General features: G+C 47.7%; 1 protein-coding gene and 1 pseudogene across 2 annotated transcripts in view; both read left to right on the top strand.

Annotated features, from left to right (window-relative positions):
* The window catches only part of LOC308418039 (transmembrane protein 11, mitochondrial-like), a 444,261-nt pseudogene that overhangs the window by 333,967 nt on the left and 82,494 nt on the right, over positions 1-27,800 (top strand). The window lies entirely within an intron of this gene.
* Positions 4,938-9,111, top strand: GPR132 (G protein-coupled receptor 132; the record flags this gene model as incomplete). The annotated part of the gene is made up of 2 exons (XM_080935094.1): positions 4,938-4,965; positions 7,991-9,111. 2 exons carry the CDS (start codon positions 4,938-4,940, stop codon positions 9,109-9,111), a joined length of 1,149 nt encoding a protein of 382 aa, XP_080791220.1.

The following is a 27,800-nucleotide window of genomic DNA, read 5'->3' as shown; positions in this document are numbered from 1 at the left end:
CGGCAGAGCATTTGACTTCCCATCTCTCAGTTCTCCGTTCCTGAGCAGAGCCATCGTCAGAACAAGGTCAAACAGGTCTGGAGCTGTTTTTCTGTCATCCCAGCCCATTGTCATCACAGTGATGTAAGCCTACGCTAGTCTGCATTGTGGTTAGGGGAGTTTTGGAGTGAGCATGCTCAGACCCCCTCCACTACTTCCTGAAACCTCTCAGCTGGGCCTGCAGAGGGGTGCTCAGGGCTGCCTCAGGACGGGCCTGCTCTGTGCTGCCTCCGGACTGGCTTGGGTAAGTCAGTGGATCCTAGATCTGGGGAGTGGGCCTGGAGGGGCCAGGCCCTCCACAGTGGTTTCTGACAGGAATGTGATTTGATGGTAGGATAGTGAGTCAAGCCTGTCGGTCACCATACCCACCTATGTAAGGAGACAGAGACAATGACATATATCAGACTGCCCTTTCCCCAGCCTGCTTGGATGCTTCTGGAAGCTCTTTACCAGCTGTAGATGCAGACAAAGGCTGCACTGGACTTCTTCTGACAGGGAACTGAGGACCGTGGAGGACTTGGGGACATCCCGGGCAGTATGGTTGAAGGGGCTTCCTCTTCCTAGGAGTGACCTAGGGTTGAAGGCAGGCTCTGGGGAGGGATGAACATGACGGTGGGGCTCTACTGGGATAGGCTGTGTGGTCATGGGGCTAGACCCTGGGGCTGGTTCTTAACCGAGCCCTGAGGCCAGGCATTTGGAGCACCCGGCAGAGGACATCTTGTCACCTCTACCGGATTTGTGAGGACAGACTCACAGAGTGCCCAGGTTAGTCGCTGAGGACCGTGAGCCGTTACCGGTGAGAGCACAAGGCAGTGTTAGGGGGTTAACTACGCAGAGGGGTGAGGACAGAGACAGCCCGCGGGAGGCGGGAAGGAAGAGTAGCTGCCACAAGCTTAGACATCAGTCAAACTGAAGCGTGCACTGTTGAGAAGCATGGTGTGGGGGACGAGCCCTCAGATCCACATGACGTGTAGTTGACACTAGTAATTTAACAGTTCCTTCCCAAATGGCGTTCTGAATTTGAGGACAAAAATGAGGTTGAAGGTTGTTTTTGTTTAGTTTTGTTTTTGCCTCTCTCCTATTTCTCCTCTCTCCTCTCCTCTATCCCCCTCTCTGTCTCTCTCTATCTCGTCTCTCTGTCTTTCTGTTTCTCTGTCTCTCTGTCTCTCTGTCTTTCTGCTTCTCTGTCTCTCTGTTTCTCTGTCTCTCTGTCTTTCTGTTTCTCTGTCTCTCTGTCTCTCTGTCTTTCTGCTTCTCTGTCTCTCTGTTTCTCTGTCTCTCTGTCTTTCTGTTTCTCTGTCTCTGTCTTTCTGTCTCTCTGTCTCTCTGTCTTTCTGTTTCTCTGTCTCTGTCTCTCTGTCTCTCTGTATCTCTGTATTTCTGTTTCTCTGTCTCTCTTTGTGTGTGTGTGTACATGTGTGTTTGTGTGTGTGTGTATTTCCAGGTGTATGGGCGCATACGTGTATACACGAATGTGAATGTGGAGGCCAAAGATTGATGTTCAAAGCTCCAGTTAGTCTTCCACTTTCTCCACTGAAGCGGGGTCTCTCATTCCAGACAGAAAGATGCGGCTCGCCTTGCTGGCTGGCTTGCTCTGGGGAGATCTCATCTCCACCCTCGGAGGGTAGAATTGTAGGTAGACTGCCACAGGAAGTAGGCATTGATGTGGGTTCTGGGAATCCAAATATAGGTCCTCATGCTCGTGAGCTGTCTGCCTGGCCCCAGAGAAGCCTGTAGGAGGATGGAAAGGTGAAACCCTAAAGCAACCAAAACAACCAGAAATTCCTGTGGTAGAGAAATGGACCACAGTGTGCTGGTGACTCAATGGGCCAGTCCAGCCGCCCTGGCTTACAGTTCACCTCTCCGAGTGGTAGAGACAAACATGTCTTCCCTTTGGGCTTTCCTGTCCATGAAAGCTCCACAGTCCTGGCGGTGGCAGAGCACAGGGCTCAAGGGTCGTAGGCATCACAGGTAGCATGTTGCCTGGTGACTCCAAGTACCTCTCTTCCTGGTGGGAATCAGGTGGCCAGCAGGGAGGTGTGGTGTTTGGGTGCTGGTGGACAAGGGAAGCAAGGGTGTGGCTGGGGGTTAGGGCAGGTAGAAGGGGACATCCAGGGACCGTGGGTCTATTCACCATGCATCCTGGTGGCTTCAAGTCATCATTTCCGCTCTGCTCAGCCTGCTACAGGTCCGTCTGAGTGACTGAGTTTGTCAGGCCCAAGTACAGTAAACCATGTGTACCCTTTGTGGGTGTGGTACAGTATTCTCTGCCTGGTTCTCAGAAGGTTTGGGAGCACACTGTTACCGAGTCCTGGTGAAGGTTGGCCATGATCTTCTACCCTCAGAGGTCAGCCATTTCCAGCTACCTCACAGATGACACACAGCGCTGAAGATAGCCCAGCACATCAGGAGGAAAAGTCACTACCCACAGCCAGTCCAGGCCCCACAACAAATAGTGTCTGCTTCATGGAGAAGATGGATACAGGGATTCTTCTCTTCTCCCTCATCTTTCCACATCTGTACTCAGTCCAGGGGTTCATGAGATGCCCTAGTCTGGCTGCACTTCTGAGAGAAGCCTGTATCTTGGAGTGTGGGGCTGTTGACCCTTGCCCCTTCCTACGGAAGAGATACCCTAGTTGTTGCAAGATGCCCATAACTGATCTGGCCGGGTTAGGGACCCTGGGAGCTTAGACAGGAAAGGGAGGGGCTCTGAGTGTTCTGAGGGAGACCCTTTAGCACAGAGAAGACAGACAGCCCAAAGGGAAGGGACAGGTTGGGAAAGGGACAAGCCTAAGGCATGATAGGCTCTGAGCACAAAGGACACTGATAAGAATACAAGCCCAGGGGGCTAGAGAGATGGCTCAGAGGTTAAGAGCACTGACTGTTCTTCCAGAGGTCCTGAGTTCAATTCCCAGCAACCACATGGTGGCTTACAACCATCTGTAATGGGATCTGATGCCTTCTTCTGATGTGTCCGAAGAGAGCAATAGTGTACTCACATAAATAAATCTTAAAACAAAACAAAACAAAAAAACCAAGAATATAAGGCCAATAGCTATGTCAGGGCTGAGCACATCCAAGAGCGGCCATGGTGAAAAGGCACGCTATAGTGTAGGGATTCAAGAGCACCCCCTCTCTCTGGTGCCCCAGTGCATGCTGCTCTGGCCTGAGCCTGGTGGTTGGTCTCCTTTGATGTGAGTGTTGATGCCCAGAGGGTTAGGGACGGCCTTCTTTTGCTCTGTCTAGGCTGAGCAGTTAGTCCCAACAGCCCACTCTGTCTCCCCGGCCAAGCTCTGCTCACAGGTGACAGGGACACACCGTGCAGCTATGGCAGTTTCCCACAATGCATCCTCACCGCAGGAGGGAAGTGCGTGTCACGTTTTCTGTTGAGCCCTTGCTTCCTCTGGCTTCTGCACGGTGTCTGAACACTAAGCACCACCCGCTTCCCCGTACTCAGGGTTGCCGGGTGCTTAGGATGAACACGGTGCAGCTGCTATAGGGGACAGACCTGCCGCAGGCTTTGCAGAACTCTAATTCTAGTTGTAGGGAAGTCAGGCCTCTCTCGGCTCTGATGCCGGGGCTCCAGGTCCGCTCCATGTGCTCATTCGCTAGGGTGGGGGGTCATGACTCGTGGTATTCTGAGTTTGGAAGGAGCAGAAGCTTGCTGTGCCAGATATAGAGCAGAGAGTAAGTAACAAGCCCTTAAGACCCACGGCCTGCTCTGGGCTGAGACCCAGAGGGACAGACGGACACCTGTCCTGGTGCTCAGCAGGTCAAGGCATGGTGTGGTGATGTGAGGAACCTGCTAGGGACAATGCTTGACGGTGGTTCTTCCTGCCCTCCCGGCTTTGCCGAGGTTACTTTAAACTTCTTCAGAGGTCAGTGGCCTTCTGAAATCTCAGGTGACCCGCTTAGCTTCCTGTTGTTTTCAGAAAGTATGGAGAAGGAAGCAGGGGAGCTGGGGCCTGGTGCTGACTTGTGAGGCTCCGGGGTTTGGATGTCTGTGGGCTCAGCCTCACTTGGACTGGATTTTAAAGGCCACTCCTGAAGGCCCAATGTACTCTGGGCAAATACCGTGGTCATCTGCCTGACTGAGGGGTAGCCATGTGCGCTGGGGGAGCGGATGGGCAGGTGGGTCACACATGTTTAACTTTTTAGGTCATTATTTAATCAGGGAGGAATTTTAGCAAGCTCAAAGTTAAACTTTCTTAAGGTGGTTGGAAACTGATGGCAAAATTGGGCTCTGAAATATTTGTGCCCAGTGACCATCCCATTAGGTAGTTTCGGGGTACCATGTCTTCAGTTTCCAGAACACTGATTTCATTAGATTTGGCAACCAGATAGGCAAAACAAAACAACAGTAAAACAAAGAGACCTTCCTTCATGCTTGCTTATTTTGTGTTTCTTAGCCTTTTGGGAGCCCTTCTTCGTTCCTCTATGGAAGCTCAGGTGCCATCAGCTTTGCCAACTATAACCAACAAATAACAGTTTTAACTATAGTATCCAGGGTGATGCCTCGATGCTCTCTGGCTTCCCTGGTGCCTAGCTGTCTGCACTGCATCACCTTTTGTTGATGGTGGGATGCTCTAGACTCTTTGTTGAATGAGTCAATCTGGGATAACAGGCATTGCAACTGTCTGCTGGCTGGCTGGCTGGCTGGCTGGATGGATGGATGGATGGATGGATGGATGGATGAACAGACAAATGGATGAACAGATGAGTGGGTGGATGGGTGGATGGACGGATGGGTGGGTGGGTGGTTTATTCTCATTGGCTTTTTGCTTTGTTCTGTTCACATTTTTACCTAACTCCATTTCAACATGCTCTTTCTCCAGGTCATATTAAGCTGTCAGAGCCACCATCACAGGGGAATCCACAGAACTCACATAAGAGTCACCATGAGATCAGAACCCACAAATGCAACAGGTGAGAAAATCCCGTTTGACTGAGACATTGAAGAAGGCCCACAGGAATTCTTATGTGGTACACTTGGTCACATCCTTCAGAACTTAACATGCAGATTCCTGTAATAAAAATGGAATCGGAGTAGTTCCATCAACAACTTCAGATGCAATAGTCTGGGGATGTGGCTCAGTTGGCTAGAGATCTTACTGAGCATGAAGCTTTTGGTTTAATCTCCACCATCACATAAAACCAGTTATAGTAAGTGACATGTGCTAAAGAGTGCCTGTGAAACCATCCGAGCACAGAGACCATCTCACTCAACATCAATCAATCAACCAGCCAATCAATCAATCAATCAATCAATCAATCAGTAGATCTTAAGACATACACATTTCATAACTGTATTGACAAGTGCTAGAGAAAGCCAGGCACATGGGGACATTTTGCACTCTAAGTGTTTACTTCCTGTGGCTGTGATGAACGGTGAGTCACAAGCCATCTGGTGGCCTAAGAGAGCTTTCAGGAGGTCCCGGTAAGCAGTTGACCAGGAACTTCCCATGGCTTTCCATGAGGCCACCATCCCTACCATTCTCTCCACTCCAGAAACCCCTCCCTAGGGAGGCATTTCTAAGGTAACCTGCCGGGATGTGGGGCTGTGAGGCCACACTCATCCTCAGATGATGTATGTGGTAGGACCCAGTGCCCACCGTGAAGATCCAAAGGCTTCTATGGGCCTGAGCAGGTAGCAAGAGACAGAGCCATGCCGGGGAATCTGTGGCTGTTCAGCATGGTGCTGTGAAAGGCAAGGCTGGGGGTGGGACTGTGTTTCTTGCAGTTTTCAGTAAAACGGCATGGTGTGTGGGGAGGGTGGGATGGGGTAGGGTACAGAGATGGAGCGCCTGAATTGGGATGGAGCGATAAGACAGACAGGCAAGAAAGACAGAGGGGTGTCTGAACCAGGGAGGGGGGACAGACTCCCATGCCTGCCTGAGGGTGTTTTCACAGTGGGAAGAGAGCTACCCAAGTAAGGAGCTGTCTAAACACCTGTAGCTGTCTGTGGGCTCACCCCTTACTTACCCTTGCTGCCTGCTGGCCCCACAGGGGTTCTGACACCAAGATTTAGCACTGGGCTCTAAGGTGGTTCACCACCTCTGGAACCTCAGCCTCACTTTCTCTATCCAGATGTGATAACAGCGAGCCTCTGAGTGGTAAGGAAGGACACTCAGATTGTGGGAGGAAGGCGCCTCACACCCACTGTCAAAAAGGAAGGGAAAACAAAAAGCAGAAGCTGATTAGCCCTGACCTCTGAGGATAGGGCTGCAAAGCAGAGCAGGCACTTGAAAGTAGCACAGGTTTCCTCTGAGTAAACGCAGTGGCCATGTGACTCAGCACGTTCACCTTTGGGTATATGCAAGGAGACAGCAGGGACAAATTGGGGGACACCAATGCTCACAGTGTTTTTAACAGTCCAGTGGTGGCAAGCCTGGGTTCCATGCACACATGACAAGTATCAAAGTGTCTGTGTATGTTCACTATGAAATGTCCCCATGCGTTGAGTATCTTGATGGAAAGCTATCTTAAAACGAAGAGATGTTTTGAAACATCCTATGATGTGGATGAAGCCTGAGGATGCTACACTCAGTGGACTAAATCTGCGCTGATGATGAATTCATTTGGATGAGGCCGCTCTACAGAAGCAGGGAGAATGGAAGGGAGAGAAACTCTCTCTCTCTCTCTCTCTCTCTCTCTCTCTCTCTGTGTGTGTGTGTGTGTGTGTGTGTGTGTCTTTCTAGAAGAGCTTTGGTCTACAGACTGAGAAGATTCTTGAGGTGGGACCTGGCTCCGCTCTGCACAGCAGATGTCCTTAGTGACAGTCAGCTGCATGCTGGGAAATTCAGGACTCAGACAGAACGTTTTGTGCTGTGTGTGTTTCATCATCAGGACTAAAAAGGAAGCCTGGAAAATGTCAGTTGCCTAAGAATGTATCAGGCTCTGTGGTTGAGGACAGGCCACTTTCCTAACAAGGATCCCTGACCTGAGGAACAGTGTAGTTCTTAGATGGCCCTCCTGTCACTGTCTCCCAGAGTGGTCCTGGAAGCAATCCAGGCTGAGGCTGACAGGGGCAGTTGAGACCCCAGGGAGTCGGGGACAACCAGAGCCATGGAACAGATCTCAGCAAGACCAACACATTGTCCTTAGGGCCTCCAAATCTGAGCCACAACATGGCTGAAGGTTTCTCCACCAGATGGCCACTGTGGCCAGAGAAAGGGGGTGTGGAGAGAATTTACCCACCCACACCAGTCAAGGCCTGGGGTTGATTTTTGTCCTAACTGCTCCCTGGTCCCATTGGCTTCCTCCCGCTTGAGCCGTTTGCACTCTTGATGTGTCAAGTCTGAAGTCTGTGAAGCTTTTCTTTTACTTAAACATTTTACTTATTGTGTGTATGTAGCAGGCATACATGTGCCACTGTGGGTGTGTTTCAGGCATGCATGTACACTGTGTGTGTTTCAGGCATGCATGTGCACTGTGTGTGTTTCAGGCATGCATGTGCACTGTGTGTGTTTCAGGCATGCATGTGCACTGTGTGTGTTTCAGGCATGAATGTGCACTGTGTATGTTTCAGGCATACATGTGCCACTTGGGTGTGTTTCAGGCATGCATGCACACTGTGTGTGTTTCAGGCATGCATGTGCACTGTGTGTGTTTCAGGCATGAATGTGCACTGTGTGTGTTTCAGGCAAGCATGTGCACTGTGTATGTTTCAGGCATACATGTGCCACTTGGGTGTGTTTCAGGCAAGCATGCACACTGTGTGTGTTTCAGGCATGCATGTGCACTGTGTGTCTGTAGCAGGCCCGCATGTATACAGTGCACATGTGAAATCCAGAGAACACCTCAGCTTGTCCGGGTCAGCAGCAAGTCTGTTGTCCCCGCCGAGTCATCTTTCCACCCCCATGGAGCTTCTTCCTTTTTCTTGGTATTATAAACCTCCCGGCGTGGATGCAGTTCCATAAACTCCCACCGCCATGTCATCTCTGTCCCACAGGAAACACCACACTGGGGGTCACCTCTGTTCTTCAGACTATGTCAGCCCCCACTTCTGAGACCTGCCACACATCGTACGAGGCGAGCAGAGTGGTCCTGGTGGTGGTGTACAGCGCAGTGTGCATGCTGGGCCTACCGGCCAACTGCCTAACCGCATGGCTGACGCTGTTGCAAGTCCTGCAGAGAAACGTGCTAGCCGTCTACCTCTTCTGTCTCTCCCTCTGTGAGCTGCTCTACATCAGCACGTTGCCGCTGTGGATCATCTACATCCAGAATCAGCACAGGTGGAGCCTGGGTCTGCAGGCCTGCAAAGTGACTGCTTACATCTTCTTCTGCAACATCTACATCAGCATCCTTTTGCTCTGCTGCATTTCCTGCGACCGCTACATGGCCGTGGTCTACGCTCTGGAGAGCCGAGGCCACCGCCACCAGAGGACTGCTGTCACCATTTCTGCATGTGTGATTATTCTTGTCGCGCTTGTTAACTACCCAGTGTTTGACATGAGGGTGGACAAGAGCTTCTGTTTTGAGCCCGTGAGAATGAACAGTAGGATAGCCAGCTACCACTACCTGCGTTTCACCTTTGGCTTTGCCGTCCCTCTGGGCGTCCTTGCGTTCACCAACCACCAGATCTTCAGGAGCATCAAGCTCAGCGACAGCCTGAGCGCTGCGCAGAAAAACAAGGTGAAGCGCTCCGCCATCGCGGTCGTCGCCATCTTCCTGGTCTGCTTTGCGCCCTACCACATGGTGCTCCTCATCAAAGCTGCCAGCTTTTCCTTCTTCCAAGGAGACAGGGATGCCGTGTGTGCCTTTGAAAACAGACTGTACAAAGTCTCTATGGTGTTTCTGTGCCTGGCCACGGTCAACAGCGTGGCTGACCCCATCATCTACGTGCTAGGTACAGACCATTCTCGGCAGGAAGTGTCCAGAATCCACATGGGGTGGAAGAAGCGCTCCACAAAGACAGATGTTACGTATGTAGAGGTCTCTGAGGAGAGACACTCGCCCTCGGCACTTGCAAACACGTACACCTTCCCCAGTCCCGTGCACCTTCCAGAATCGCAGCCAGCGGAGCTAGGTTTGCTGTGCTCGCCAGAGAGACGGCCTGAGGAACTCTGCTAGGGGAGGATGCTAAGCCTCAAAACCAGCACCAATCATGTCAACCTGGTTCTTTGAGTCACCATCTGGGGTGTCCACAGCACTGTAGATGGCTTTTTGGAACACAAGCTGCTGATCTTTCCTCTTAGGCCACCAACTCTGCCACCATGTGGCTGCTGGGATTTGAACTCAGGACCTCTAGAAGAGCAGTCAGTGCTCTTAACCACAGAGCTGTCTCTCCAGCCCTAGGCCACCAACTCTGAAAGTACTCTCTGTTCCTTAGGTGTCCAGGACCTTCAGGCTCTCCCCTATGGAAAGTGGAACTTGCTAAGGACACCAGCCATGTCCCTAGGCTTCCAGGGACTCAGGGAGCACGTGGCTGGCGGGAGAGCTGGCAGGAGATCTCTTTAGCAGCCGAGTGCTCCGAGTGCTCCACGGGGCTCCTGACAGCTATCAGCAGGGCACTTGGCAGAGCACTTTATCTTCTGTGGTACCTGTCATGTCTTTTTTTTTTTTTTTAAGATTTATTTATTTTATTTATATGAGTACACTGTCACTGTCTTCAGACACACCAGAAGAGGGCATCAGATCCCATTACAGATGGTTGTGAGTCACCATGTGGTTGTTGGGATTTGAACTCAGGACCTCTGGAAGAGCAGCCAGTGTTTTTCACCACTGAACCATCTTTTTGGCTTTGCAACTTCTGGCCTTGACTTTTCAGAGGAGGGAGGCTGGGGCTCCTGAAAGGACAAGGCAAGAGCGAGCTCCACTCCACCCCAGTCTCTCCAGAGTTGACTTTGAGTTGAATCCCAGCTCTGTTCTAAGAGCCTTGCCTTGCTGGTCATTCCCATTAGCTACCTCACTGGGTCACTCACTGTTGGGACTGACGCCATCCCCCCACCCCCACCCCAGAGACTCCTGGGAGTGCAAGGTCAGGAAAAAAGAACATACAAAGTGGAGAAGGGCTAGACACGGGAAACACCAACGGAGTTTATTTTACTTGTAACAGAAGCACACATTCTGGAGTGACTAAGAAAGATGAAAGAGTCCAGAAAGTGTTCCCACTGGTGATAATGTTGCCACTATGTGGGTGACTCCCAGTTCTCTACTACGGGGATTTCCGGGTAGATCTGTGGCCACCTTGGGGCCACAGTCAGGCTGAGCAAATGTGTGTGTGTGAATGACCAAACACAGACATTTTTATTTTTTACCACTGAGCTAAATCCCCAACTGGGAATCCCCACTCTTAGGGGTTATCAGGAAGAGCAACTAAAATCAACAGTTAGGGGAGGCTGGAGACAGGCAGGAGGGTGGGGCCAGGAACGGGCGTGTCGATGAAGGTTCCTGGGAGTGATTGGTGCACGGGCAGGTGAAGTCAGAGAATGGGTGCTTGGGCTGGAGAGATGACTCAGCAGTTAAGAACCCTGACTGCTCTTCCAGAGGTTCTGAGTTCAATCCCCAGCAACCACATGATGGCTCACAACCGTCTGGTGTGTCTGAAGACACAGTGTACTCATATACATTAAATGATAAATAATCTTGAAGGAAGGAAGGAAGAAAAAACAAAAACAAAAACGGATGCTTGAGGAGACCCAGATGGATCTGGGAAGCCAGGACTTTGGAGACCAGTAATACTGGCATAGCCCCTAACAGGAAGGGCGGTGACTACCCAAGAGGGCTGTGGCCAACAGAACCTTCAGGCTGTATGGGTCAGGTCCATACAGGAAGGTACCAGGTGACAAGCCAAGGTCTTACTGCAAGCTAAGCTGTGCAGTGCCTGGCTCTGCCTTCTAATCAGTAGAGCAGCCACCAAAGCCCTGAGCCTGCTGCCCTACGTGGCCATATGGCCCCCTGGATCGGTGAGGACCGGGGTCGTGCTAAAGAGGTGGTGGGGAAGGCTGGTGGGAGTAAGAGCTCAGCCCCATCTGCTACCTTCTGACTACTGCTTTTTTCCTCTCACATTTGCAAAGGTCAGGGTATGATGGCTGACCACAAACCTTCAAACACCATCTGATTGTGGAAACTTCCTGGGTTAGCCTGGGGTTAATAAGAACCTAGTGAGTGGGCCAGATCTTCATTTCCTCCATCTCTTCAGCTGCATTCATTGCTCACTCATTCACTAATTTACACACAGTCACTGTCTCAACCATTCACTCCACCCACACTCATTCACTAGTTAACACACTCACAATCACTGTCATCCACTTACTCTCCCCCCACAAACACACTCATTCACTAGTTTACACACTCATTCACACTCACTCCCACCCATTCACACCTCACTCATCCACAAACACGCTCATTCACTAGTTTACACACTCATTCACACTCACTCCCACCCATTCACACTTCACTCATCCACAAACACGCTCATTCACTAGTTTACACACTCATTCACACTCACTCCCACTCATTAACCCCTCACTCAGCCACAAACACACTCATTCACTAGTTTACACACTCATTCACACTCACTCCCACCCATTAACCCCTCATTCAGCCACAAACACACTCATTCACTAGTTTACACACTCATTCCCACTCATTCCCACTCATTCACCTCTCACTCAGCTACAAACACATTCACTTATTCATCATTGACTCCACCACTGATCCATCCCTCCCCTTTCCCACACACCATGCTCTTTCCCTTCCTCCTCTTCTGCTCTCACCCTTCTTCATCTCTCACTCTATCTCTTGCACAGTACTACTCTCTCTATGTCTCTGTCTCTGTCTCCGTTTCTCTTCTCCCCCCTTGGCTACCTAGTCCACAAAGTGCAGCAGTGAGGGTGCGGGCCATGGTGAAGATCACTGTGCCGTCCTGGGGTTCCTGAGGGAGGGACGGAGAATGGGGAGTGTCTTAGGGTTGCTGTAATAAAACACCGAGACCCAAAGCAGGTAGGGGCATTAGTTCGGCTTAGATGTTCTGACTGCAGATTATCATAAAGGGAAGTTCTGGTGGGAACCTAGAACCCAAACCAAAGGCTACAGAAGGATGATGTTTACTGCCTTGTTTACTATCTTGTTTACTGCCTTGTTTACTGCCTTGTTTACTGCCTTGTTTACTGCCTTGTTTACTGCCTTGTTTACTGCCTTGTTTACTGCCTTGTTTACTATCTTGTTTACTGCCTTGTTTAGCCTCCTTTCTTATTTTTTAAATAATAATAAAAAATAAAAATATTTTTAAAAAATAAATTAATTTATTTATTTTATGTATGTAAGTACACTGTCACTGTCCTCAGACACACCAGAAGAGGGCATTGGATCCCATTACAGATGGTTGTGAGCCACAATGTTGCCCGGAATTGAACTCAGGACCTCGGGAAGAACAGTCAGAGCTCTTAACCACTGAGCCATCTCTCCAGGCCTCTTCTTTCTTTCTGTCTTTCTTTCTTTCTTTCTTTCTTTCTTTCTTTCTCTTTCTTTCTTTCTGTCTTTCTTTCTTTCTTAGTTTCTGAAAACGGGGAAGGGGGTTCTCTGTGTAGCATTGGCTGCCCTAAGACTTGCTTGGTAGACCTGTCTGCCTCTGCCCGCCAAGTGCTGGAATTAGAGGTGTGCACACCACACTCCCCTACTCAGACTGCTTCCTTTCAGCCCCCAGTGGCTCGTGTTCCACAGAAACAGAGAGCTTAGCTTTCTCGCGTCTCCAGTTGTGTGGGCTAGTTTGTGTCAGCTTGGCACAAGCTAGATCTCAATTAAGAAAATGCCCCCAGCAGGCTGGTCAGTGGGCAAGTCTTAGGTAAGTTTTCTTGGTTGATTTTTGATATGGGAGGGCTCAACTCACTGTGGGCAGTGCCACCCCTGGGCTGGCAGTCCTGGGTGCCATAAGAAAGCAGGCTAAGCCAGCCGGGGTGAGCAAGCCAGTAGGCACCACTTCTTCTGCCTCCGGGTTCCTTCTTTGAGCTTCTGCCCCAACTTTACTGAATGACAGACTACAGCCTATATTAAAATAAACCCTCTCCTGGGGTTGTTTGTTTGTTTGTTTTTGTTTAAGTTTTATCGTAGAAATAGAAACCTCAACCAATACAGAAATCGGCACAGGTTTTGGGGCTCTGCAGTGATAGCCCTGCTGTGTGTTTGGGGGAGGATGATGGAAGCCCTTGAACTTTGAGCTGGAAAAGCCAGTGCGTGCTCAGGCCTCAGAGGCCTGCTCTGCAGGACCTTAGAAGAACACTGAGAGCAACGGAGACGTCGGTGCTTGGCTTGTGACAGGAAGTCTGAAATTCTTTCAAAGGTCACAGGGTCGTCACTATAGTATTTTGAGTTAAGAACAATTAAAAGCCAAACCTTCATTTTGCTGAGACAATGGATTCTGGTGATCCGGGGCTAAAGAATCAGCTGTGATTAAGCAAAGGAAATTGAGGGCTGGAGAGATGATTCAGTGGTTAAGAGCACTGATTGCTCTTCCTGAGGTCTTGAGTTCAATTCCCAGCAACCACATGGTGGTTCACAACCATTTGTAACACTTGTAACAAAATATGATACCCTCTTCTGGTGTGTCTGGTGTCTGAAGACAGCTACGGTATATATATGTGTGCGTGTGTGTGTGTTTGTACTTTATTAAATTACCAGCATATTATTATAATTTATTACAATAAAATATAATACTAACATGCCATCACATGCCATCTTGGCGACAAATGAGAAAGAAAAGGTTCTAGTTGAATCATAATGTGTCTGTGTGCCAAGCTCACAATTGTGGTGGCTAATTTTATGTCACCAGGAGACAAATTAGAACCATTTTGGAAGAAGAAACCTCAGCTGAGGAAATTCTGTTACCAGATTTGTCTGTGGACAAGCCTGGGTGCATTCTGTTGAATGGTGATTCATGTGGGAAGGCACACCTCACTGTGGGCAGTGCCATCCCTGGGCGCCATGGTAGTCCTGGATGCTATTAGGAAAGCGTTGGTTTGATGGATGTCTTGTGCCTGGTCTTACTGTAAGTTGTTAGGCCATGTTTGGTTGACATCACTGGGAGGCCTTCTCTTTTCTGAAGGGAAATGGAGGAGGGGATCTGGGGGGGGTGGCGAAGAAAGCTGAGCAAGCCGTGAGGAGCAAGGCAGTAAACAGCGCTCCCCTGTGGGTCCTGTCCTGATTTCCCGGATGCTGGACTGCAAATGTAAGGAAATAGAGCCTTTCCCACTGTCACGCAACTTGGTCAGAGCAATAGAAACCCTAAGACTGCCAGGGCCACCAGGGGGCAGCATCACCAAGCCAGAGCAGTTTCCATGAGCTCTGAGGGTGCCTGACCTACCCCAGTGCCTTTCCATTCTGACTTTTCTAAACAGCTACCTGACCATAGGTACCACAGAATTACGGAATCTTGTTCCTTATGAATGTAAATTCGCTACTTGGTTTATTTTGACTTTTTTATTTATTTTTGCCTCAGCGTAGTAGGGACCTTCTGACAATTCTCCTGCCTCGGTATCTTGAATGCTGGGTTTACAGGTGTGATTCTCCATACTCAGCTTTATTTTTTATGTAGCTGCAAGAACACATGACATGCAAGTGGAGGTCAGAAGGGAGCCGCAAGTGTCCTTGACACTCACTCTGAGAAACGCATTCTGGAGATTTGCGAGGTCCTTCCAGTGCAGCACGGGAGCCTTGAGCTTACAGATGTCCTGCTACGTCAGGCTTCACGTGGGTCCTAGGGATCCAGGCTCAGGACCTCACTCCTTTATACATCATCTTTGGGCCCCTAAAATTCAGTTGTAAGTGGCACCTTATACACCAGCATCACCTGCGTACAGAGAAGAGATGGGAACCACAGCATTGGACCGAGATGCTGCTTTTCCATTCAGGTCCGGTAGGCAACTGACGCCTAAGGGTGACCGCTTTCTTAGCCAGCAAATTGGTCCTCAGACAGCACCAGTGAAGAGAGGCAGAACCCAGGGCCCACAAGGAACTCAGGTACCACACTAATGTCTCCAACTCAGGTCACTCCCTTAAGTGCTGAGGGTTTCTGCGTACATTCACTCCATGTCTGTGTCCAATCAAACTCGCTTGGGGGTCTACCGTCTGTACTTCCGGCTGCGGCTGTGTTTCTCTGATGTTCTAGTCTGAGCACTGATTCCTTATTGATTTTTCTCAGCTGCAGACTGGGTGTTTATTTCTTCTCAAGAGGAAGGATCTTTTCAATTCAATTAAGGAAATGGGTGGAGACCCTAGATATGGGTTCTAGGGTGCTTCCTCTTACAAGGTGGTGTCCGTTCCATAGCGTGCGCGTGCATGTGTGTGTGTTTGTGTGTGTGTGCGTGTGTGCTTTGTTTTTGAGACAGGGGCTCTCTGTGTATCACTGGCTTTCCTGGAACTCTTTCTGAGGACCACGCTGGTCCTAGACTCATAGATCTGCCTGCCTCTGCCTCCCAAATGCTGGGATTAGTGTTTACCACCGCTGCCTGGTGTGAGCTTTTGAAACCTTAAAACCCATTCCCAATGACACACTTCCTCCAACAAAGCCATACCTCCTAATCCTTACAAATAATGTCGATATTTTTTTATATCAGAACAGACTTTGTTCTGATATCTCCAACCTCACTATAACCACCCAAACAGGGGTCAATCTGTTCCCTTTACTGATCTTTGATTATGTGGTGGTTTGAATAAGAATGGCAGGAATGGGACTGCAGAGATGGCTCAGTGGTTAAGAACACTGACTGCTCTTCGAGAGGACCTGAGTTTAATTCCCAGCAACCACATGGTGGCTCACAGCCATCTGTAATGGGATCTGATGCCCTCTTCTGGTGTGCCTGAATAAAAGTAAAAACAAAAAAATCTTTAAAAGAAAGGAAGAAAGAAATGGTTCCCATAGGCTCATGTATTTAAATGCTTAGTCACCAGGGAGTGACAGTATTTATTTTAGGGTTTCAAAGCCCACACCAAGCCCAGTGTCTCTTTCTCAGCCTGGTAGATCAGGATGTAGTTCTCAGTTACTGCCCCAACACCATAATGATAAGGGGCCCCGCCTCTGAAACTGTAAGCCATCCCCAATTAAGCTGGTTCTTTATAAGAGCCACCTTGGTCATGGTCTCTTCGTAGCAATAGAACAGTGACTAAGGCAGAAGTTGGTACCAGGAGCAGGGTCTTGCCCTGTGGTCACCATTGTTTTTTTTTAGCTTCCAGGTTTCCTTTGAGCACAAACAAAGCTCCTTTACACGTCCCCGCTGTTCTCCTTCCCCAACTGTATTTGTATTTCTTTTTGTCCAGCTTGCTTCTTTTCATTATAGATCTGTGTAAGAGTGATTACTAGTAACCACACAATGTAATCAATACTAGGCTAACTTGAAATCTCTGCCATGGGACTGGAGAGATGGCTCAGTGGTTGAGAGCACTGACTGCTCTTCCAGAGGTCCTGAGTTCAATTCCCAGCAACCACATGGTGGCTCATAGCCATCTGTAACAGGATATGATGCCCTCTTTTGGTGTGTCTGAAGACAGCTACAGTGTATACATAAAATAAATAAATAATTTTAAAAAAAGAAAAAGAAATCTCTGTCAACACTGTTCATCTAAACCTCTTCAATTTAGCCTCAGATAGATTATTTTTGGACAAGGGCAAAAAAAAAAAAAAAAAAAAAAAAAAAAAAAAAAAAAACCCAGCCACATTCTTTGCCAAAATATCACAATAATGGTATCTTACTAATATTCTTTCCCTCTGAAACCTCTTGAGCTGAACCCCCACAATCATAAATCACCCTCAGAACTGTCTTCCATGCTCCTATAAGGATGGCCCATTAAGCCCTACTTAAAGTTTCCAGCTACGATTCTAAAGTTCTGAAGTCTTCCATATTCTTCCAAACAACAGTATGGTCAAGCCTGTCACAGCAGTACCCCAGTCCCTTGCATGGCACAGATAATAAATCTACTGCATGTTTGTTTGAGCAGAAAGATTCTCAAACAAATGAAAGGTTCCATTGAATCATGGCAAAAGGGAATCTTAGCCCATGAACCAATCTCCAGGCTTGAGACTGTTTGTAGGCCCAAAACTGGTTGAACAAAGGGAAAGTCAGGATTCCCCCGAGGAAAGATCTTAATAAAATACAGAGGGGCTGAGCTGTTAGCCTTTCTCCAGTCCTTCCTCACAAAGACCTACAGCCTTTTACAAGGGTCATTGCACACTGGGGGATAGGAAAAAGACTTTCCAGGGTCTATTGGACCCTGGTTCCGAATTAACACTGATTCTGGGAGACCCCTAAGAAGTATTGTGGCACTCCAGTTAAATGGGGGTTTATGGAGGTCAGGTGATTAATGGAATTTTGGCTGAAGTCCAATTCACAGTAGGATTAGTGGGTCCCCAAACTCATCCTGTGGTTATTTCCCAAGTTCCAGAATGTATAGTTAGGACAGATATACTGAGAAGCTGACAGAGTTCTCGCATTGGTTCTCTGATCTGTGTGGTGGGAGCTATTTTGGTTGGAAAGGCTAAATGGAAGACTTCAGAGTTAGTTGCTTCTGCCAGGGAAAACAGTGACTAAAAACCGGTACTTATCCCTGGAGGAGGAAACAGAACGGGTAGTATGATGGTTCGTATATGCTCGGCCCAGGTCATGGCACCATTAGGAAGTGTAGCTTTGTTGGTGCAACACCTCCACACCAAGTGTACACCACCATGCTTGGATCTGGAGCTTGCTTTGTCCCAGGCTGACATTGAACTCGGAGATCTGCTAGCCTTGGTCTCCTGGGAGTAAATTCATGTGCTGCCCTGCCTGGGCCTAAGCTTTTCATGGCCACTATGTCTCAAGATCTCCATGTCAAGATCCAGGCCAGAAACCTGTGTCTTCCAGCCTCAAGATCTGGATCACAGATGTGCCCTCCTTTTCTGGACTGTAGTTTATTCCAGACGCAGTCAAGCTGAGCACCGGAAACAGCCATGACAGCCATCACAGTAGAAGGTTGGCATAAATACCATGCAGAGACCACATGACCAGTTGCAGAAATGAGGACCATAATCATAATTTGGTTTTGTTCCTCAGTTTTTTGATCATGTAGTATAATATTAATTACAAGAACAACAATGCTTATCAAATAAGTTTGAGATAAAGAAAGACTGTCCCTCAAGGGACATTGCCACCTATTCTGAATTTATAATGCAAGTACTATTCTATGTGGGGTAATCATGTGATGTTAAGCACATTAAATGCCAGTTTATTGTTTCCATTTGGGAGTTATGACATACATATGATTGTGTGTCAAGTTGACAAGGTATTGCCTTGTTGTCTCGCGCCCTATGTCTTGCCGGCAAGAACGACGTGCGACAACAGGATTCTTCTGCGAACAACCTTTATTGTACAGTACTCTTAATCAGGGGACCACGTGGAAGAAAAATGCACTGCTTATAATGCCCAGGAAACTCATGTCGCTACCTGATTGGTGCGACCTCCAGTAACTCATTAGCATGCCCCGAGAGTGGGCTGTGACATGTGTGGTACATGCGCACTACATCCCTCAGGCTGGACAATGGCTCTGTTAGCTGAATCATTGGCGGGAAGCTGGCGCCATCTATTGGTGAGGCACAAACGGCTTCCAACACCTTGTGATGGTTATTTTTGTTAGTTAAATCAGATGACTCCGTATGGGATTAACTAAAACCCAAAGGGCTGGGCGTACCAGTGAGGGATATTTTTTTCTTAATACAATCACTTGAAATGAGAAGACCAACATCCAATCCAATATTTGAGGTCAAAGACACATCTTTAATCCATATCGCATAGGTATGAAGATCCATCTTAAATCTGGGCCACACTCTCTGCTGGCACCATGGGTAAGGACATGGAAGCAGGAAACCAGCTCTCTGCCTGCCTGCTCTTGTAAAAGTGCACGCCTTCGCTGCCATCAGAGCCTATTTCAGGATTCTGCTGTATACTGAAGACCAGGGAGACAGCCAGCCTCGTGGATGTCTGAACAACCACTGAATTCTTGGACCTTCTGTTTACTGTTGGATTTGCTGGACCACAGCCTGTTAGCCAGCCTAATAAATCCCTTTTATATATTTAAGTATATAAATTTAGATAGATTCATTCTATAAGTTCTTCTAGAGCAGTGGTTCTCAACTTTCCTAATGCTGCCCGCCCCCAGCCCCCCGCAACACACACTTGATACATTTCCTAATGTCGTGATGACTGACCCCCAACCAGAAAATTATTTTTGTTGCTACTTCATAATTATGATTTCTTTTTTGGATAATTTTAGGCAACCCCTGTGAAAGGGTCATTCAACCTCCAAAGGGGTCATGAACCACAGGTTGGGAACCACAGCTCTAGACAGCCCTAATTCAGACTCCCTTCTCTGACAGTGAGAGTCCCCAGATACCTCTTCCACAATGAGTGTTCACGTGCTCAACAAATCCTGGCCCCTCCGACCTCCTATCTCTGTTTAGGTGAAAGCTGGTCCTTGTGAAGTTTATTGTGCTTATAGTATGGAAATTCCAGGGCATGGTGCTTTCCGTTGGCTCTGCTTTGTTGAAAGCCTCAAAGTGGAAGGCGTCACAATGTAAAAGCACACAGAAAGATCACACGCCAGAACAGGAAGCTGCAATGAAGGGAGGGGCCAGTAAGATCGTGTGCTAGAACAGGAAGCTGCAATGAAGGGAGGGGCCAGTTGCGCTTCTCAGCTCTCAATCCTGGGACTTGCACTGAGAATCATTCCCCCAAGATCTACTCACCCTTATCCCACCTATTCCCAACATGAAAGCCAAGCTTTCAATAGATAAACCTTCGGATAATACACACACACACACACACACACACACACACACACACACACACTATCCAAACCATGGCCCAAGTCCCACTCCAGTCTGCCATTGCTCCAGCCCTCTTGAGATGGACACTCGCCTCTCTGAGCCATTTTGTTGTTGTTGTTGTTGTTGTTGTTTTTAGCATTTATATAAAACTGTCACATTCCATGTGGTTCTCCGGTGTGTGTGCCTTTCTTAATAAAATGGCTCAAAGTTGGTTTGCTCTGGGGATCAGGGACATTAAGGCCAGCATCCTATCCCATGGCACAGGAGCCAAAATTGGGTTTCCCCTGAGCTCTTATTTCTTAACCGTCTTACTACTATCCTCACTGGCTACCGTGTGTTCCTGTTGGGGAAGCTGTTTGTGACTGAAAATGGACTTCATTCAGCCTGCCTTCTGTCCAACAAGTCCCACTGCACTCCATCCTGGAAGAGCAGAGAGTGTGGTCTCCACTGTGGGTGCCCAGGACTCAGACCTGAGCCCCTGGGGCTGCCAGCTCTTTTCTTGAAGAATTGACTTAACATCTCCATGCCTTACTGTCCACGTCTGGGAAACAATACCTAGGTTACTGTGGTTTTAAAGATTAAGTAGAGTTGGTAATGCGTTGGTGACCATCTGCTAGACAGGGTTGGAAACTGTAGTCAGGACCCCAGCAGCTTCTTAAAGCAGATGTTTTGAAGGGACGCTTGCATCTGGCCTGAACAAGAAGTGGGGGGAAAGGCCAGAGCTGGGCACACGTGAGGCACGGAGGGTGCTGGGAACCACCGGGAATAGATCAAAGCTTCAGTTCCGCCTGAGCACTGGAAATGGAGCTCCTGGGGCGGTGTCCTGAGCTGTGATACCTTTAAGGGGCTCTGTCTGTGGCAAATGTGAAGGATGGATGGGAGGCGGCTCTGAGGTGCCAGAAATCACCAAGGGGACAAAATCAGTGGAGAAGCCAGAAGCTGGAAAGGCAAAAAGGAGTTGTGCAAGACTGGCATTATTTCTTGTTTTAACAGATATCAGTTGTGTTTCCAGTCTCCCTGTAGACTGCATTTACAATGTAAAAGCTTTACTTTGATACTAAAAGGAGTTTCAATTCGGAAATTATTTTTTTATTATAAGCTGTTAAAGATGATTAAGTCTTAATATGTTCATAACTATATGTGTAGTCATGCTAAGTACTAATGTAATTAATTACAGGGAAACGCTTGATTTACCCTCCTGCATATGTTTTCAAGGTATAGCCTAAAGCACGTAACCAAAACACAAGCAAGGGTTGTTTAGCTCAGACATACTGAATAATTAATGGTCCTCAGACTTATCAGAGCTGCTGATGTTTAATGGAAAACAAAACAACTTACCATGTCAGGGATTCCCAGATCCTATCAGAGACTCCAAGGTCTCCAAGAAGGTGGTGTCTCTATGATCACTCCATCTGGATTGTGCTAATGCTAACCACTGGGAAAGACCTCAATGCCTTGCCTGCTGCCAGGAGCCCGAACTATGGACAAGGAGAAACTGCAGAGTTGACAAAGATCAACCTCTCCACCCCCGCACCCCACCCCCTCCCGCTCTCCTCCACCCTGCATGCACCTTGTTCCTCCAACACAGAAAAAACCTCTCAGCTTCTGTGCCTAGTGGCCAAAGACTGGCGCTGCCATGGTAGCTCTGCCTTCAACATGATGGAGACCACAGGAGCCTGGGTTGGCCATTTGGTGTATGTTCTCATGAACTGGTCTCTCTCGTTCTAATTCATACATCCGCCCTTTGGATTATACTTCCTGGTACTACGTACGTATCTCTGGCTAGGCTAACTGTGGGTCTTCAGCCCGGCAGCAGCAAGCTCCTTCCCACAAGGCTGCAGCCGCCTCATTCATTCACCTAAAGTGACTAGGTCTTTTGTTAAAGACAGGAAGACAGGTAGGATTGCCTCTCTAACGGGCTTCCTATTAAGGGATAAGCAGGTTTCAGGTGTCACCTTGTCACATGCCCTTGCAATGGCCGCTCTCGGTAATAACTGTGAGATGGAAAGAGACTGGTTTGACGTCGACACAACTTCTAAAGGTCTGAAAACTGATTTGAGGCATTTGAGAAATAGTGTTTCAGACTTCCTCCCCCTGTGGGCTATGCTTGTACAAAGATTCCAAAGGTTCAGTTTTAATACTGACCAAAGGAGTTCTGAGAAGCTGATAGAGCACTGACTACTTACTACTGAGTCACGCGCTCAAGATTTTAAATTTCCTTTGGTTGTCATCTATGACAAGGTGCTGGCTATGAACATCTCTGTCCAATTTTTATATCTGGCTCTCTGGATAGAGGAAAAAAATGTTCATGCTTTTTAACCCAAAGGTATAGCTTTTGCTAGGACTCGAAGGTGTGGCTATTTTACAATGCAGATTTCAGTTCCACAATGATAGGGTACTTGGCCTGCTTTATTCAGAGAAAATTAATTTAAGAGAAAAGTGTCCCTATACAAACCATTTGTATATGGTTGTATTAAAACAAAACAAAACAAAACAAAACAAAACCTGCTAAAAGGGGGACCTGAGACGGATTGGCTAACTGGTGTCCTGTCCAATTCTGGTTTCTATAGATAGTAATTCTGATGTCAGCTGTCAGAGGCTTTGACCCTTCTGTTTCTTGTCTGGGTACCATTAAGCTGATGATTGCGAGATCCAAATATGAACTGGTCTCCTTCAGAGTCAAGGAATGAACTCAGGATACAACTCAAGCAGGGAACAGGAGGCTAAAACAGGAAACACACACCTTGCAGGTTACGGGTCCTGTGTTTGTTTGACCCATCTACAGCGGACATGCTTGACTACATGTGTACAGAAAATACATCAGGATGTATGTTTGCTGTAATTCGGCCTGACAGTCTATGCAATGAATGATGTGTTTTTCTCTTTAAGTCCCTGCAAAACTCGATTTGTAACCATTTCCTGGGACCCCAGAGATGGATCTGGCAAGAGCCCATCTACCTGGCTGGTATTTAAATAAAGTCTGCTGCAAATTTGGGTCGAAATTGTGGAACTGTTTTTTCTCTTTCCCATCTCAGGGTTATCAGTTCCCATCCAACATGGTGGGAGATGGAGGTGTTTTGTGTTTCTCTCCTGGCTCTTTGACAGTGAGACACGTGCTCCTGGCTGCCACAGCTCCAAGTCTCCCTGGAGACCACACGCTTACCTCCGCAGTATTCCACACCCTAACTGGGCTTGATCCTTTCGACCTCCCAAACCAGCCCTCAGCAAGGATTCATTTTCCTCTTTAATTGGAAATTATGTATTTTTTATTTTCTGTGTATGGGTGCTTTGCCTTGTGGTGGATGCTGTTGGCTGTCAACTTGACTACATCTGGAATTAACTAAAATCCAAGTCCCTGGGCACACCTGTGAGTTTTTAATTACTGGATCAATCGAAGTAGGACAATCTTACCTTCAAATGGAATCATTTGAGGTTGGAAGACCCAGCCTAAACCTGGGGGAGCAAGAAACTTGCAGTTTGCTTACCCTCCTAACTAAATGGAATTAAAGCCTACTTTTGGGCGGGGCTGGGATTCTGGCAAATGCCGAAGACCAGATGAGTCATCCATATTTATGGACTGAACAATTTCTGGATTTTGTACCTCCTGTTGGGAGACAGCTATTTTTGGGTCACTATATCCTGTAAGCCTCTCTGATAAATCTTGTATTTTTTTCCTATCAGTTCTGCTCCTCTTATAGAAAACCCTGATTAATACAAGTCTGTGTATATTTATTCACCACACCCAAGCCTATTACCCCCAGAGGCCAGAGGAGGGTGTCAGATACCCTGGAACTGGAGTTACAGATGGTTGTAAGCCCCTTGTAGCTACAAGTATTGTGCACTTACAGACATGTAAGCAAAACACTCATACACAAAACAAAACAATCCTAACATTAAAAAAAAGGAAAACCTTTAGGCTGGATGTGATGGTACACACTCTAATACCAGCACTTGGGAAACAGAGGCAGGTGTGTCTCTGAAAATTCAAAGCCAGCCCACTCTACAGAGCAAGTTCCAGGTCAGTCAAGGGTCATATAGTGAGACCCTGCCTCACAAACAAACAACCCCACTAACCAGCCAAACAAAAACCCCTTTGACAAAAATAAGTATAGCAAAACATTCTCTTCAAAATTTTATATGTGTAAGGGTTTTACCTACATGCTTATCTGTGTACCAGTTTTATGCCTGGTTGTAAGTCATCATGGTATGGGGAATCAAATCTCGATTCTCTGGAAGAACAGCCAGTGCCCTTAACCACTGAACCATCTCTTCAGTCCCTGCAAAAACGTTGTTGTTGAGATAGGGTTTCATGCAGCTCCTTCTGGCCTGGAACTCTATACAGACCAGACTGACTTCAAACTCACAGAGATCTGTCCGACTCTGCCTCCTGGGTGCTAGGATTAAAGATACTTCAGTCTATGTCATTAGTCTTTTCAATTATATCCTTGAAATCATGTAACTTCAAATTCTACCGGTCTTAGGGTTTCATTGCAGCACAGAGATGCCGTGACCAAGTCAACTCTTATAAAGAACACATTTAATTGGGGCTGGCTTACAGTTTCAGAGGTTTGGTCCATTATCTTCATGGCCGGAAGCATAGTAACATGGCATCGTGCAGGGAGACTTGGTGCTGGAGGAGCTTAGAATTCTACATCTTTATTTGAAGGTGGCCAGGAGACTGGAATTCCACACTAGGCAGAGCTTAAGTGGAGAAGACTCCAAGGCCAATCCCCACAGCTACAAACTTCCTTTAATATGGCCACACCTTCTAATAGTGCCACTCCCTATGGGCCAAACATTCGAACACACACGAGTCTGTGGGAGCCAATCCTATAAAATGATCACACCACCAAAATTACTACAGCTGTCAAGATGCTCATGCAGGACTCTTCTGAACAGCAGTACACACACACACACACACACACACACACACACACACACACACACACCTTAGGGTGTGCATTCCCTCCCCAGTTGCTTCCCAGACTCCTGAAAGATTACAGCAGTGTATATTAAGATCCTGGGCAGACTTCCTCAGGCTTTGATGTGGACACCTGCAAGCACCCTGAGGTCCTGCCAGTCCTCTATAGTCTGTTAGCATTCTGTCTAAGCTCCGCCCCACTGTTACCAGGTAACAGCCAGGTATTCCTGACACTATAAAAGGGGCTGCATACCCCCTCCTTACTCTTACTCTCTAGTTCACTTGCTCTCTTCCCCTCATCCCCCTTTGTCCTTTCTCTCCCTATTCCCTTTCTCCCTCTCCACGTGCTCATGACCGGCCTATGCTCCTCTCTCTCTTCCTCTACTACCCTCTTAACTCCCCTTCCCATGCCCCGAATAATATGGCTGGTCCCTCAGGGGGAAGGGATACCTCAACATGGGCCTGCCAGAGGCACCCCCTTCCCCCACACCTCACCACACCTCCATAGAACACATTCCCCTCCCTTTATCTTCTTATAAACACATCAGTTTGCATTCTGGTCAGAGGAAAGTCAAATTTCTCACAGTACCTAGAAATCCTTCTTAGGCCTGGCAGTGGTTCCACTGTTCTTGAAGCAGCAGCCTTGCTCTCCATTTGTGAGGCCTACTGAATGCAGAGACCCTCTTTCCCTACTGTCATTTAGGGGTCAGGTCAACTAAGGTTTCTGTGACAGCTATTCCTGGTTGTCAACTTGCCTACATTTGGAGTGAACTATAATCCAGAAATGGAGGGCACACCTGCGATCCAGATGTTTAGGCTGGAGAATATAGACTTTTGACCTGGATCTCGGCTTGGCATGACTCTCTTTTGATCTATATCTTGAGACAAAGTGGCCATGAAAAGGTTAGGCCTAGGTAAGGTGGTCTCTTTTAATTCCAGGAGACCAAGACAAACACCTCTCTGAGTTCAAGGCCAGTCCGGGACAGCAAATTCCAAATGCAGGCGTGGTACGTGCCTTTACTCTGGGCCACACCTTCTGCTGGAGGACCATATATGGAAGTTAAGGAAGGCTCACTCTTCTTCACAAGCTTGCACTTGCCATCACATGTTAGAACCTACTTCTTCAGGATTCTAACTTACACAGAAAACCAGATGTAACAACTAGCCTCATGGGCTTCCCACCACAGCTGCCCATTGTGGGGTTAGTTGGGCTGCGAACGATGTCATTACGATCAATTCCCATAATGTATAGAAACATTCCATTAGTTCTGTGATGCTAGAGAACCCTGACTACAGTTTCCTTTGGGTCCTTAGCTTTACTAATGAAATAGTTTAAAGCTGATTCAGAGAGAAGGCCATGAACAATTTTATTAAACTCAGAGAGGGAGGGAGAGAGAGAGAGAAGTCAGGATAAATAAGCCGAAAAACCTGTGGCTTTCAAGAGGCGAGAAAATTGCCTTTTAAGTTGGACAAGGTCAAAGAAACAAAAAGCACAGAGCCTCAGGGAAACTGTGCCTCAAGGAAACTGCCTTAGGCTTTTAGCCAGTACCCAAAAGGGATATAAAAGTAAAACTAGAGCTGAGGCAGTTCGGCAGGTGCTTACACCATCAAGCCTTCTACCTGAGATTCCTAGGAACCACTTGGTAGGAAATAGGAAAAAGGTAATTCTGTAAATAACCATCAGACCCCATACTCTAAGCAAAGGTGATTTCAATAAGTTAATAAACAGGGGCTGGAGAGAAGACTCAGTGGTTAAGAGCACTGACTGTTCTTCCAAAGGTCCTGAGTTCAAATCCCAGTAACCACATGGGGGCTCACAACCATCTGTAATGAGATCTGATGCCCTCTTCTGGTGTGTCTGAAGACAGCTACAGTGTACTTAAATACATAATAAGTAAATAAATTTCAAAAATGCCTTTTAGACATGTAAAAATAGCTTGGTCAGGAACCCCACTACACCCAAGGCTGCACCTGGTAACCAGAATCCAGTGACGTCACTCGCTCAAGACAACCAGACACAGTCCTAGAACCCCATGACACCCACAGAGACGTGCTCTGCTCTGCACATCTGGAGAGGTGCCTCCTTGATCTGTCCTGCAGCTGGAGTCTCCCCCAGAGACTTCATGAGAGACTGGACCTGACCTTTAGCTAAGATACCTTGCATAGGTGAGCAGTGTTGAGGAGACAGGCTCAGGACTACAGTTAGGCATTTAGAGTGTGAACCTTATGATAACCCTCAGCACAATAAAACAGAACTTTTGTTCCAGTGCTTGTTATACTAACTACGCGTTATCTACCTTCTTGCTCGAGATACTTGGGGATTAAGAATCCTTGCTGTTCTGACAGAGGACCTGGTACGGTTCTCAGCACCCACACTGAACCCCACAATCACTCATAGGCTTGCACATGTACATTTATACGTGCAGGCAAAACATTGGACACATAAATTAATCCAAAAATAATAGTAAATCAAAAGGAAAAGGAAAGCCAAGCTCAATGCCAGTATCCAGGTCTAAGTTCAGAGGGCTTTCTTTTCCATCAAAGAAAGGGAAATAATGCTCAGGAATGGGAATAAGTTAGCGAGTTTAGGAGAGGAACAAGAAAGCCACAAAGACTCAATGTGTATGTATAGCCGTTTAATTTCTCGTATGGCACCGGTTTTTCTCTCAAACGCTCGTTCATTAGAAGCCTAGGTGGGAAGGAGTTTCCAGTCTTTCTCAACAAACGCTCCATGTGGCATCCCTACTGGACATTCTGCATCCACTCACCTTCCCTACCAATCAATGGCGTTGGGACTTGGTGTCCCTGTTAAGATCTTGTGCACTACCAAGATATATATTTTTATTTTTCTGAGTTGGAATTCGAACTAGGACCTATTCAGGGATTCCAACACCGAGCCTCGCTCATTCAACACTTCCATGCTTCAAAGAAGGTGGAGACAACGGCCGTGCCCAGGGCTGGCACTAACTACCACCGAAGGAACTAACGTTGCCCAGACCTGGGGCCAGGAGAACGGAGAACTGGGGCGAGGGGGCGTGAGCAAGCACTCTG

The sequence above is a fragment of the Micromys minutus genome (genome assembly GCF_963924665.1).
Source record: "Micromys minutus genome assembly, chromosome: 1".
Taxonomy (NCBI): domain Eukaryota; kingdom Metazoa; phylum Chordata; class Mammalia; order Rodentia; family Muridae; genus Micromys; species Micromys minutus.
This window is presented reverse-complemented; position numbering and strand designations above follow the sequence as displayed.